The sequence below is a fragment of the Emys orbicularis genome, chromosome 5 (genome assembly GCF_028017835.1).
Source record: "Emys orbicularis isolate rEmyOrb1 chromosome 5, rEmyOrb1.hap1, whole genome shotgun sequence".
Taxonomy (NCBI): Eukaryota; Metazoa; Chordata; order Testudines; family Emydidae; genus Emys; species Emys orbicularis.
The window spans coordinates 10,598,075-10,612,311 of record NC_088687.1 but is presented as its reverse complement, the minus strand read 5'-3'; the positions used below and the strand labels follow the sequence as shown (position 1 = coordinate 10,612,311).

The following is a 14,237-nucleotide window of genomic DNA, read 5'->3' as shown; positions in this document are numbered from 1 at the left end:
GGTCTTGATTTCCCAGCGACCCTTCCCCTTTCTTTTGGTGCTGGGAGGTAGCCAACCAAAAAAAAAACCCTCACTGACTTTTAATAAAGGGCCAACAGTCCTCTTACATTTGCTTTGATTTCAATTAGCTTGCTAAGTTAGGTATTAGTTTGCATTTTTGCCCTTTATTTTCTTTGTAACCAATACTGACTTTTATGCCTCATTATTTGCAATCACTTAAAATCTTTCTTTCTGTAGTTAATAAACTTGTTTTATCTAAACCAGTGTGTGTTTGGATTGAAGTGCTTAGGAGCCTCCATTTGGGATAATAAGATTGGTGTGTATCACTTTCTATTATTGAAATGCCAGACTTTCTAGGAGCTTGTCTTGCACAGAAGGAAAGAGCTGGGTAGTACAAGATGCACAGTTCTGAGCACCAGTCTGGGACTAGGAATTAGCTGGTGTTGCCCTATCATGTAATTCATGAATGGTTAGCTGTAACTCTCATCCAATTCAGCTGGGAGTGATTTTGCATGCTAGAGGCTGAGACAGCAAGACCAGATTGGAGAATTGAGGGGACACAGCTGTCCATCTGTCCAGATTGTATCCTAGGGAAAATCACACCTGTATAAAAAATAATTCCAACAGCGTATGGGGGGGAAGAGGGCTGGGAGTTATTGTGTGCAGGCATGCATATGGGGAAGATTAGGAGTGGTTATTTATGTGAGGGGAGGAAGCTAGGATAGACCGTTTGTGGGGGAGAGGGGCACTGGGAGTGGTTGTGGGCAGGGTTAGGAGTAGCTCTGTGTAGGGGAAGGCAGTTGGGGGATGCGGAGGGGAGCTGGGAGTGGCTATATGCATGTAGGGGGCTGGTTCTGAGTAAGGGGGTTAGTGGGAGGGGACATGTATACAAGCGACCTGGGAGCAGCTTCATGTAAGGGTGAAGGGGGGGTTTAAAATGGCTCTGGGAGGGCTGTGGAGGAAGTCTGGCAGTGGCACTGTGCGGAGGTGATGCAGGGTTCAGAGTAGCTTGGGGTGAACTGGGAGTGGTGCTGTTGTGGGGGATAGCAGGGGGTGCAGAGTAGCACTGTGGGAGGGTCTGGGAGTGGTGCTGTGGGGGAGTGACAGGGCTTGGAGTGGCTCCGTGGGGGGGTTACGAGTGGTGCTGTGGCAGGAGGGTTTGGAGTGTGCTGTGTGGGGGTGACAGGCTCAGAGTGGCTCCATGGGTTACCATACGTCCAGGTTTTCCTGATGTTTCCTTTTTTGATCTTCCACCCTCTGTCCAAGCGGATTTTTCAAATAAGATGAAATGTTCAGGATTCTTGGGGAGCGGACGCTGCAGCTCAGAAAGAGCTGGCTCCACATCCCGATTGGTCCCTCCACTGCAGTCGCAGCTGCCGGATCCCACCCACCCAAGCCCCAGCTCCCAGTCCTGGGGAGGCACTGGCTGGTACTGTGTCCCAGGCCTGCGCCAACTGCCCTGCCACCATCCCAGTGAGCGACATTGCCCCACTCACCTTGAGAGTGAGGCCACAGGTACCTGTTCCGGCACCCCCTGGAAACCACTCCCAGTACACAGACCCCCTTCCCATACCCCCAAATACCCACCCCCGTACAGACCCCCCCATCCCATACCCCCACCTCAGTACAGACCCCCCCATCCCATACCATACCCCCATATACCCACCCCAGTACACTGACCCCCCCTTCCTGTACCCCCATATACCCACCCCAGTACACTGACCCCCTTCCCATACCCCCAAATACCCACCCCAGTACACTGACCCCCTTTCCGTACCCCCATATACCCACAGTACACTGACCGCCCCTTTCCGTACCCCCAAATACCCACCCCAGTACACAGACCCCCTTCCCATACCCCCAAATACCCACCCCCGTACAGACCCCCCCATCCCATACCCCCACCTCAGTACAGACCCCCCCATCCCATACCCCCATATACCCACCCCAGTACACTGAACCCCCCTTCCTGTACCCCCATATACCCACCCCAGTACACTGACCCCCTTCCCATACCCCCAAATACCCACCCCAGTATACTGACCCCCTTTCCGTACCCCCAAATACCCACCCCAGTACACTGACCCCCCCTTCCCATACCCCCAAATACCCACCCCAGTACACTGACCCCCCCTTCCCATACCCCCAAATACCCACCCCAGTACACTGACCCCCCCTTCCCATACCCCCAAATACCCACCCCAGTACACTGACCCCCCTTCCCGTACCCCCATATACCCACCCCAGTACACTGACCCCCCCTTCCCATACCCCCAAATACCCACCCCAGTACACTGACCCCCTTCCCATACCCCCACATACCCACCCCAGTACACTGACCCCCCCTTCCCATACCCCCAAATATCCACCCCAGTACACTGACCCCCTTCCCATACCCCCAAATACCCACCCCAGTACACTGACCCCCTTCCCGTACCCCCATATACCCACCCCAGTACACTGACCCCCCCTTCCCATACCCCCACATACCCACCCCAGTACACTGACCCCCTTCCCATACCCCCAAATACCCACCCCAGTGCACTGACCCCCCTTCCCATACCCCCAAATATCCACCTCAGTACACTGACCCCCCTTCCCGTACCCCCATATACCCACCCCAGTACACTGACCCCCCTTCCCATACCCCCAAATATCCACCCCAGTACACTGACCCCCTTCCCGTACCCCCATATACCCACCCCAGTACACTGACCCCCCCCTTCCCATACCCCCACATACCCACCCCAGTACACTGACCCCCTTCCCATACCCCCAAATACCCACCCCAGTGCACTGACCCCCCTTCCCATACCCCCAAATATCCACCTCAGTACACTGACCCCCCTTCCCGTACCCCCATATACCCACCCCAGTACACTGACCCCCCTTCCCATACCCCCAAATATCCACCTCAGTACAGACCCCCCATCCCATACCCCCATATACCCACCCCAGTACACTGACCGCCCCTTTCCGTACCCCCAAATATCCACCCCAGTACACTGACCCCTTTTCCGTACCCCCATATACCCACAGTACACTGACCGCCCCTTTCCGTACCCCCAAATACCCACCCCAGTACACTGACCCCTTTTCCGTACCCCCATATACCCACCCCAGTACACTGACCCCTTTTCCGTACCCCCATATACCCACAGTACACTGACCGCCCCTTTCCGTACCCCCAAATACCCACCCCAGTACACTGACCCCTTTTCCGTACCCCCATATACCCACCCCAGTACACTGACCGCCCCGTACCCGGCTCCAGCCCCCCCGCCGGCCGCGGCCTCTCTCTGGGCACCCGAGCGAGGGGCTCTACGCGGCGCTGTGGCGGGGGCGCTCTTGCCGGCTCCAGCCCCCCCTCCCCGCCCGGAAGCGACAACCGTAGGAGGGGGGTGGGGCCGGAAGCGGCGGAGCGGGGAAAGGGGCGGGGCCACGAGGGCGCAGCGTCCGGCGGCCGCCATCGCCATTCCGCGGCGCGGGGGAGGGCCGGGAGCGGAGCGGGCCTCGCGCACCCACCGTTGCCCCGTGGCCGTTGGCGGGACCGGGACCGGGACTGGGCCGCGCGGCGCCGAGCCGAGCCCCGCCCCCGCCATGGAGGAGAAGGGCTTCTCCAAGGAGCTGGACCAGTGGATCGAGCAGCTCAACGAGTGCAAGCAGCTGAGCGAGAGCCAGGTGCGGAGCCTCTGCGAGAAGGTGAGTCCGCCTGGGCCCGGCCCGGCCGCGCTCCGCAGGCTCCCGGCTCGCTCGGCGGGGGGGTGTCCAGCAGCCCCCGTGGGGGCCTGGCTGGCGGCATCGCGCGTCTGGCGGGGCTGGGGAGTGAACGTGGAGTTACGGGTGGGGCGGCCCCCCCAGTACCCCGGGGGTGTTGCTGGGATCCCGGGACCGGAGCGTTATGGACCCAGGAAGCTCCGCGCTCAGGGATTTGGCGGCACGGGGCTGTCTAGCCAAGGCACCCAACAACCCGCACTCCGGCCTGGGATGGGGCTGTCCTGTCCCGACCAATGCAGCTGGGAGGCCGCTGTTTGTGGGCACGCATTAGCTTCGCTGTCAAGGTAAGCTCGGGGGGGGGTTACATCTATTTTCCCCTTTCGCTGTATCACTGCAGGGCAGAGTGAAGGGTATTTGGGGACCCTGACTGTACATTGCCAATGCTTTGTGAAGGGGGTGGCTGGCCCAGTCTCTGTATCCCAGCATCTCTGGAGGTGTGTCTCCGCGCACAGGAGAGCCAAGGCCGCAGTGCTATGAGAAACTTTACAGGGCAAGCAGGTAGCCACGGAAAAGCAATGATAGGCCAAGTAATTTACCAGTGACCGTTCTAAGCAGATGTCCAGTCCCCTTCCTACCGCTGTCTTATTACAGCCAGTAGTATTAATGCATGTCCACTAGCTAGAGAATGGATTGTGGTGTGGTTGGCTGAGTTACCTCTTGCCTCACAGTAGCTGTTGCCTGGATTAGTAGTCTGTATAATTTTAGCAACTAGGTAAAATTGTTAATGATTTAGCTTAATTACATTTAACTGCTTCAAATACAGAACTAGATAAATTCATGCAGCAGGACAGGTTTATCAATGACTGTAAGCCAGGATGGGCAGGGGTGGTGCTCTAGCCGGTTTGCCAGAAGCTGGGAATGGGCGACAGGATGGATCACTTGTTGATGACCTGTTCTGTTCATTCCCTCTGGGACACCTGGCATTGGCCACTGTCAGAAGACAGGATACTGGGCTAGATGGAGCGTTGGTCCGACCCAGTATGGTGGTTGTTATGTTTTTATAGCCAGTGCACAAGATTTTAATTTTCTATACAGAAATTGTGTAGTTTATTAGTCCATTATTTTGATTAGTCAGACAAAGATTGACCCATGCTAAATTTCTTAAAGGGACCTAGTTTTATTTAATTTGAACTTAAACTAACTCTTATAAATTTTCTGAAAATACATTCTGTCCACACAATGCTGTAATCTTGGAGAAGGTGCACTGTATTTATCATACATAAAGGAATACCTGCAAAGAAAAATATATGATGTAAGGTTAAAGGAAGTGTGTGTTATAAGTACACAGTATCTTACTAGCGACTTACTTACCTTTTAGAAGTGCTTGGCGCTATTTCTGTATCTCCAATTAAGGGTGTTGATCAATTTCTGTCTTCTCCACCTAATGTCTAAAATCATGGCAGCTAAATAATATTGAGCCTTGTCTTCACAGAACTTAAATTATGTTTCTTCATAGTTTAAATTTGACAGGCTAAACTATGTAGACTGTACCAACAGGAAAATTAGTTGTAGCTGATTAAAGCACAGGTCCAGTGATCCCTTTCAAACCTTCAACAGGAATTGGAAACCACCCACCTATCTCAAAGGTGTGCTAATCATGGTTGAGGCCTGGAGGCCTCTGTAATACAAATACTAATTAATAATAAAACCAACTGTAGATATGGTAAAACTGTTTTCAGTGCTAGTCATGGAAAGTGTGCTAAACCCCTGAGTGAGGCATGTCTGTTTGTCACTGGTAACTAGGAAGCTTTCCTGATTCGGGGGAGGAGGGAAACACTGCCATAGCTTCTGCAGAATCTAAGCTGCTGCTTTGAGAATCATCTCTATGGATACCACTCTCAATACACATGTGGGTTTGGAACCTTTTGAGTCAGCAGTGTCTGTACCTTCATGTTCTTGCATTTAATGGCATAAAGGGCAGCATGACCCCAATGCCTCTTGGTTTCTTGGTACATAAGAATGGCCATACTGGGTCAGACCAAAGGTCCATCTAGCCCAGTATCCTGTCTTCCGACAGTGGCCAATGCCAGGTGCTTCAGAGGGAATGAACAGAACAGGTAATCATTAAGTGATCCATTCCCTGTCGTTTGTTCCCAGCTTCTGGCAAACAGAGGCTAGGGACACCATTCCTGCCCATCCTGGCTAATAGCCATTGATGGACCTACTCTCCAGGAACTTACCTAGTTCTTTTTTGAACCCTGTTATAGTCTTGGGCTTCACAACATCCTCTGGCAAAGAATTCCACAGGTTGAGTGCGTTGTGTGAAGAAATACTTCCTTTTGTTTGTTTTAAACCTGCTGCCTATTAATTTCATTTGGTGACCCCTAGTTCCTGTGTTATGAGAAGGAGTAAATAGCACTTCCATATTTACTTTCTCTACACCAATGATGATTTTATACACCTCAATCATATCCCCTCTTAGTTGTCTCTTTTCCAAGCTGAAAAGTCAGTCTTATTAATCTCTCCTCATACAGAAGCTGTTCCATACCACTAATCATTTTTGTTGCCCTTTTCTCTACCTTTTCTAATTCTAATATATCTTTTTTTTTTTTTTTAAATGGGGTGACCACATCTGCATGCAGCATTCAAGATGTGGGTGTACCATGGATTTATATAGAGGCAATATGATATTTTCTATCTAGTTATCTATCCCTTTCCTAGTGATTCCCAGCATTGTTAGCTTTTTTTGACTGCTGCAGCACATTGATTGGATATTTTCAGAGAACTACCCACGACTCCAAGATTTTTTTCTTGAGTGGTAACAGCTAATTTAGACCCCATCATGTTATATGTATAGTTGGGATTATGTTTTCCAATGTGCATTACTTTGCATTTATCAACACTGAATTTAAGCTGCCATTTTGTCACCCAGTCTTGTGAGATCCCTTATCCAAGGCAGTAAGTGGAAACTTTGTGCTATCTGTTCTGCTCTCTATAGCTCCTTGACTTCACAAAGCAAATTTAAATTCTCCTCTAGTTCTTAACCCAGTTTCTTAGTAAGTTTAGATAACAAGTGGCAGCCTTTTTTGGTTATTACCAGCCAGTCAGTGCTGAGGTACCTTTCACTCCTCAAGAGGAATCAAAAGCCTCAGGCTTCCATCCCTGCTAGTATGTGGTGGTGTCATGTCCATGACAGCCAAACCTGATGTGTGTTCTGTCTGGGGAAAATCCACAACCCCAGTTGTTGTTCAGTATATTGGTCCTTTTCAGATTGGACCACTCAGTTGACCTTGGCAGCAATTCCTGAGATGTATTGGAGCCTTGAGCTGGTGTCCACAGCGTCGATACTAGCATGGGTATCAGCACTGATGGTACCAATGATAGTGTAAGGGGATATTCTGGTGACACCAAGGTTGGAGTCCCTTGTGTTGGACTTAGTGTGGGTTCTGATGGAAGGGTACTGAAACACCTCCTTAACACCAGTTGCCTCCCCAGTATGATACTGCACCATTGTTCCAATGTCTGCCAGATACCCTGGCACGTAGGCGATCAGTACCCTTTTTGATCCAATATACTTCTCTTCCTTCTCCTACTTTCTCAGAGCCGAGTTTTAAGTCCTCCCCAGAACCCTGACCCTCTCAACCTTCTCTGGAACAGAAGGATTCAGTATTGTCTTTGTGATCATCGGGGATTGATCCAAGGGTCACATTGGGGGTCCTCCTCTAAAATAAATCTGAGTACCTCAGATGCACACAATATCTCCTTTGCGCCCTCACTCCTCTCCCTTGGTTCCTGCACCTCCTTAGCTGTATCCTTATGGAATACACTGACTGTACTGGACAATGTGGATTCTCCCTGCTCAACCTCCCAGAGGCAACTCCCCTCATAGGTCACTTTTCCAGGCAAGTCAAAACTGGCTAGAAGTGTTGAAACACAGGAGGTGGAGGAAAATTTTGAGGATCCCCAAGATAACTGCACTGATAATCCAGAACCTGCAACTGGTCTACTTGCCCCTCATCACCAGATGAAGCAGTTACACTATAATCCAGTCTCCCTGTGTGATTACTTTAGAACATACCAAGACTTTCTGCAGAGAACAGCTAACATGTTAAATGTAGAACTGTTATTGGCACAGAAGGCACAAACTTTTCAACACAAGCAGGGTGGCAGTGCCCCTCCATGAAGAGGTCTTCAAACCAGCAAAAGATCCGTGACTCACTCTAGCCTCTTTCCCCCTAACATACAGGAGAGAAGATAAGAACCATGTCCCACATAAGGGCTTTGGGTACTTCTGATCTTACCAACACAATTTGCTCTAGTTGGCCATGTGGTACAGGAGAAATCTATGTAAATGGGACCTCCAAAGGCTGTGTGTGTAAAAGGAGGAGAGTGGACAAACAGGCTGATTTGTTAGGCAGAAAAGCTTATTCTGCAACTCTCCAAATGTGTATCACCAAATTCTAAGCTCTTTTGGTGAAATGATTTCCTTTCATGGGATAGGATAACACCTTTTCTCAAGAAGATCCCACAAGAGGATAGAGTGGAGCTTAGAGACATCATGACAGATGGACTACTGGTGGTGAAGACATCTCTTCAGGTAGACCTAGATGCCTCTGATTGGTGGCCACAGCCATCACAGTGCACAGAGCATCCTGGTTACAATAGTTGGGTATATCAAAGCAGGATCCAAATGGCCATTAAGGATACTGTTTGCAGGATCTGAGCTCTTCAGCCTGAAAATGGACAAGGCACTCCATACCTTCAGGGATTCTAGTGCTAGCTGGTGCACCTTGGGTCTGTAAGCTCCAGCTAATTAAACAAATAATACAGTGTTGCAAGATCATTGCAGACAATTGACCTCTCTACCAGCATCAGAGGTCCTTGGATCCTTCCAAAAAGAAACCATGCTTTTCCTGCAGATGAATTTTTTTCTCTTCTACTGATTCAGTGCCTCACCAATCCTGTCAACATAATCTGACACTCTCCTTTTCCCCACTTGCCTTCTCACAAGCATGGGCTGGAATTGCATTAGACTGGTGGGTCCTACAGACTGTCATAGGCTATTCCAGTGGCTCTCAAATTTTTTTTACTGGTGACCCCTTTCACATAGCAAGTCTCTGAGTGCAACCCCCCCCCCTTATAAATTAAAAACACTTTTTTATATATTTAACACCATTATAAATGCTGGAGGCAAAGTGGTGTTAAATATACCACTTTGTATATTTAACAAATAAATATACAAAGTAATTTATATATATATATAAATATAAATGGCCCCCCCGAGGGGTCCCGACCCCCAGTTTGAGAACCCCTGGGCTGTTCTGTTCAGTTCCAGTCCTTGCCTACCACCCATCTCTCTTCAGGGACCTTTCTCGGGATACATGAGTGAATCTTTCTTTTTTTCAGTTTTAATTTTGACTACACATGGGATCATTCAGACTGACTATACTTAGTTTCTCCTTTATGTGATTCATGTTTGAAACAAGAAAATACCCCAATATAACTAGCGAGAAGGCTTGGGGGCAGTTGTAGTGCGTAAAGCTACTTCTTGAAATGTAGTCAGTTTTGTTACCTCTGTTCCCCTAAAAACCAACCCAGGGTCACACTTGTATTAGTTTTATTACAATGCCGCTGTTAGGTCAGATAGAAAAGAGATGGAGCTTATTCATACAAGCACACATTCACCGCATTCATACCCTCATGCACCCACACACTTACACAGGCGGAGAGTTACCGGAGACCGCATGGAGGCCGAGAAGCCGAAGCGTGGTAGATCTGGTGTGTCTGCCTGCGGTCACGAATCCAGGCTGCTGAGCAGGTCAAGGAGCAGCCGCTTGTGTGCATGGCTGCTTCCTTTTACTTTGGAACTGGGCGCTCCTGTCATGGACACAGAAGAAAAACTCAGTGTACGTCACCAAGAAGTATTCCCGGTCCCTGTTCCTTTCATACATCTTTTCTTTACAGCACTCCGTGATTGCCTTCTCAGGGCAGATTACATCAGGCATACCTGTCTCCTGTCTCCAGGCTCTCTTCTCCTTGCAGTTCCTCTCCGCCCAGTCCCACATACACTCCCTTGTTCACACTCCCTCCTTCACTCTCTCTCTCTGAGGGATGGGATATATTACAAAGCTTGGAAGTTCATACAAGTGGTAACTTGAAAAGTTTACAGAGCTTGTAAAGGTTACAAAACTTCAAAGGCTATGCTAACAATCACTGAAGTTACAAAGTCTGCAAAAAGGTGGCAAAACTTAATGATACAAGTTACAGATCTTACAATCGCATTTGAGCGGAGGCTTTACATAACAAGTTTAAAAATTGGTATAACTTTAAACAAATATTTGATCTCATAGCTTTGCTCTCTTATTGCCTATCTTCAGTAATTTTGCAGTTAAGTCAAATGCTATATTTGTGTCATCATAGTTCCACTTTTATACACTGGCATCACTAACCTTTAAAGACCAGAATAGGTGACATCAACCAAATTGCCCATGTGATTGACAATGACCTGTGTGGTCCCAGAGTATGACTTGATTTTTCAGTGGTAGAACTCTGACTTGATTGAGGAAAAGAATGAAGTCTGTTTGAGAACACTAGAATGGTTGTTGAAGCCTTACACTCTTCATGCCCCTTTATCTCAGGGATTTCTGCAGTAGTTCTCACTTGGGTCTGTAAAACTAGCTGTTACTGCATACCCTGTCGACTCATGATATCTATCATGGACTTCCGTATGTTGTACACTCCATACAGAAAACACTGGTCTGTATTGCATTCCAGCCTCTGCACCACTATGGCAATTCTCTTGTCCATAAAATAAGTGGAAAATGGTGAGCCTGGCACTGGAATGTCAGTTCCAGCGATTCCGAAGTACATTTAATCGTATGAAGGCTTCTCAGCCTCCTCCTGCCCCATAACATTATACAGCTAATGGCTAGAGCTGGGGCGGTCCCAGAGTTTTCTCTCTCTTGTAGCTCAATTTGGTGATAGAGGGACATGAAACCTCTTCATGTGTGGAGCCGCCTCTTCATGTCCCACCTGAGACTGTATTCTGCTCCCTTTCCATGCAATTGAATGTGGAAGTTACAATGCCAAAGCAGCAAACGCTGAATTGTAGGACAAGTCTGCATATGTAAGTGTTCACAGGCCCAGTGTGACGAATGGATTCTGGGACTTAAAAATCCCAGAATGCTAGATTTCTAGGAGGAATGTCTTGAAAACAGTCTTCTGAGCCAAAAGCAGCTAAAGGTATGTAGAATAGTTCAGATGCTGCTGTGAAGAGTACGGTATAAATAATTAGGTTAGAGCTGCCTGGACTTTCTTAGAAAATGCGCTGTAAGGATAAGCAAACATGACTTACACATTGTGTTGCCTGGGTAAAATGCAGGATCGTGGATGTGGTACAACAGTGTCTACTGTATGACATTCAGATCAAGAGCTATATTAAATGTCACGCTTACCTATAAATGCCTCACTTTGTCATTGATTCAGCTCTGTAGGACCAGCAGGAGGAAGTTCTTATTTACAAGAGCATTGTGATTATGAATTAGTTTAGGATCCTAGAGAAAACAGGATTATTTTTTTTATTGAGTAGGACTAAGCTACTCTCCCGTCTCCACCCCCAAAATATATAAAAAGTAGCCCTCAAATTTGGAACAAGAAATAGGACCTAGAATAATAAATGGGGAAAGTTTTTTCTGAAACTTGACAAGTACAGTTATAGCCAAACAGAGGATGAACTGGAGATAAGCTTGTGGTTTAGATCAGTACAAAAGCTTACAAATGTGTGGGGAAGATTAAAATGGAAACAGAGGAAGGGTTGGATGAAGAATATTGAGCCTGTCCATTTGCTAAGGATGTTTGTTGGATAGCATCCCTGGCAAACATTTGTTTGGGCTCAGCTAATGTAGCTCATCAAGAGATTTCCCCCTTCTCCTCCCCCTGGAAGACACCAAACATTTGTAGACCTGTTTTTCATGGAGCCTTCAGTTATGTCTCCATAGTTGAGGATGAGTTTTGCACTTAAAGCAGGGATTCAACATTTTATGTCTGAAAAATACAGCGTACCGTGCCAGAATTACTATACTTTTTTGAGTAAAAATTTCCTAAGAATCTACAAATAAATATGTTCATTGGCTCAAGAATTCTAATTTTAAGTAAATGGTACCTTTTAAGAAATTTAGCTCCCAGTGTTAGCCTTTTTTTGGTCCCTTTTTCAGTAACAGAATAGGATAGATGGCAGCTGCATATTGAGCAGAGGTCTTGAATGAGCTGTTTAGTGTTGTGCAGGTCCCTTTCGTGAGTTCATATACACCTCTACCCCGATATAACGCTGTCCTCGGGAGCCAAAAAATCTTACCGCGTTATAGGTGAAACCGCGTTATATCGAATTTGCTTTGATCCGCCGGAGCGTGCAGCCCTGCCCCCCCGGAGCACTGCTTTACCGCGTTATATCCAAATCCGTGTTATATCACGTCGCATTCTATCGGGGAAGAAGTGTAGTTTAGAACCATGTGAGGGTCTGAGCAGTTGAAATTTTCCCTCCAAGGTGCATTACTTTACATTTATCGACACTGAACTTCATGTGCTATCGTGTTGCCCATCACGTAGCTTAATTACATCTCTGAAGTTCCTCCTAGTCCTCTGCACTTGACTAATGTTAGCAAAATTTGCAGAATACAGAGTTATTTCGCTGTTCACCTCCCTTTCCTGATATTTAACACTCAACTTAGACTGGAACATTGAGGCACTCGACTGTTAACCTTTTGCTAAGATGAAAATTGACTGTTCCTGCTCCTTCCTGTGTCTTAGCCGGTTTCTGGTCTATAACACTAGATCTGTCAACTGTGGGTTAATCGGATGGGGGTGCTAGTTGCGCTTTAAAAAATTTTGGGGAGTGGACCTGCTGACAGGGTTGGTGAGAGAAATATTGTTGTTTACTCTTAGCTCTCTTTATCCACAGCTACCCCTTACGTTTCTAGCTTCCTAAGAACATTTGCGTTTAGCTCAGTTAAACTGTTAAATTACTGTTTCCCTTCCCTCACTTGCACTCCTCAGGAAAATGTCTGCTAAAATAACGTAAAATTAAATCAATCAAGAGCTAGGCCCATGCAGTTACTAAAGCAGCAGCACCCACAGCACTAGTAATGCCTGGGAGTTGCTGAAGTAACTGGAGTCCTTCCTGTCTCCACCCTCCCACCAGACCCAGTGCATGGCCCCAGTATTCTAGTGACCTCCAACACCACATGGGTTAGCCGTGCATCTGCTGGAGGAGGGGAGGAAGAGAACGCCACCTCCTGGACCTAGCCCACCTTTTCCTTAATTGCTGCCACCCAGGAATGTGAGGACTTTCCTCTGTGCTTGCTGTGGGTCAGCTCCCCAGCTCCACTAGCCAGGGGTAACACAAGCTCTCCCCTCTAGGCCTGTGCAGGCTTTGCTATCCCTCTGCAAGTTAGCGATAGGTATGCTCTGACCCCAAGTCTGCCAAGCATCTCCCTCAAGTGTGCAGCCTTTGGTCCCTGGGCACTTTCAGCAGTCATGGGTGTGCTCTTTCTAAAAGAACAGTGCACATCAGCTTACCAGTGTGACTTCCGAGCATGGCTCCATTTAACACACTACTGGATTTAAATATCTTTTTAGTGAAAATAAGCAAAAGTTTTTTGAAGGAAGATAAGAGATTCAAAAGGTGGCAAGTAGAAGCATTGGAAACAAATGGTTACATACAAAATCATAACACACATTTTAGAACCTAGATTTGTTTAACTAGATTTTTTTGTTTTATGGAGTAACACTCACCCCAAAGTCCTTCCAGCACAATGAATATACACAAAGGGACCAAATTACAGTTTTGCAGGCAACTGTAAAAGTGCTTGATTTTGCAACTGAAGTAACTTTTCATTGTGGTAGTATAGGATTAAAGACTACTGTATTATAGTCTTCAATCATATAGTTCCCCCGAGAAGACTCTTACCTCATTCAGTGCACAGGTTGGATACACAAGGGGACAGAATTAAGATTGCATGGGCAACCATAAATCTTGTGTTTTGTAACTTTGGAATGCATGACTGCAACCTAAACTTTTTTTGAACATACTTATATATGTTTTGGAATGTTAGTGCATTCTGGTGTAATTCAATTGACAGGGGTAATCTGCCATCAAGATGCATAGATAAAGGATATTTTTTTAAGAACCATTAGTCCTTTCAAAATCAATTGGACTTAAATAGGGAGACGTTTGCTGCTGTGTTCAGCACTTCCGAAATGTACTGGAATATTGTTTTCTGTTCTGGTATCTGCTTTTCAAAAAGAATATTGACAAATTAGAGAGGATTCAGAGCCACAAGAACAATTTGAGATTTGGAAAGCCTGCCTTACAGTGAGACTTAAAGAACTCACTCTTTTTAGCTTTTCTAAGAGACTGTTAAGAGGTGACTTGATCATGATCTACAACTAGCTGTTGTGTGGGAAAGCTATGCGATAGCAGAGGGCTGATTAATCTAGCAGAAGAAGGTATAACAAAATCCTGT

General features: G+C 47.2%; 1 protein-coding gene across 1 annotated transcript in view; it reads left to right on the top strand.

Annotated features, from left to right (window-relative positions):
• The first annotated feature begins 3,600 nt into the window (after positions 1 to 3,600).
• Positions 3,601 to 14,237, top strand: part of PPP2CB (protein phosphatase 2 catalytic subunit beta) — a 28,571-nt gene continuing 17,934 nt past the window's right edge. The window contains exon 1 of the mRNA XM_065405617.1: positions 3,601 to 3,702. Coding sequence (XP_065261689.1) covers positions 3,601 to 3,702 — 102 coding nt within the window. The remainder of the gene's footprint in view (positions 3,703 to 14,237) is intronic.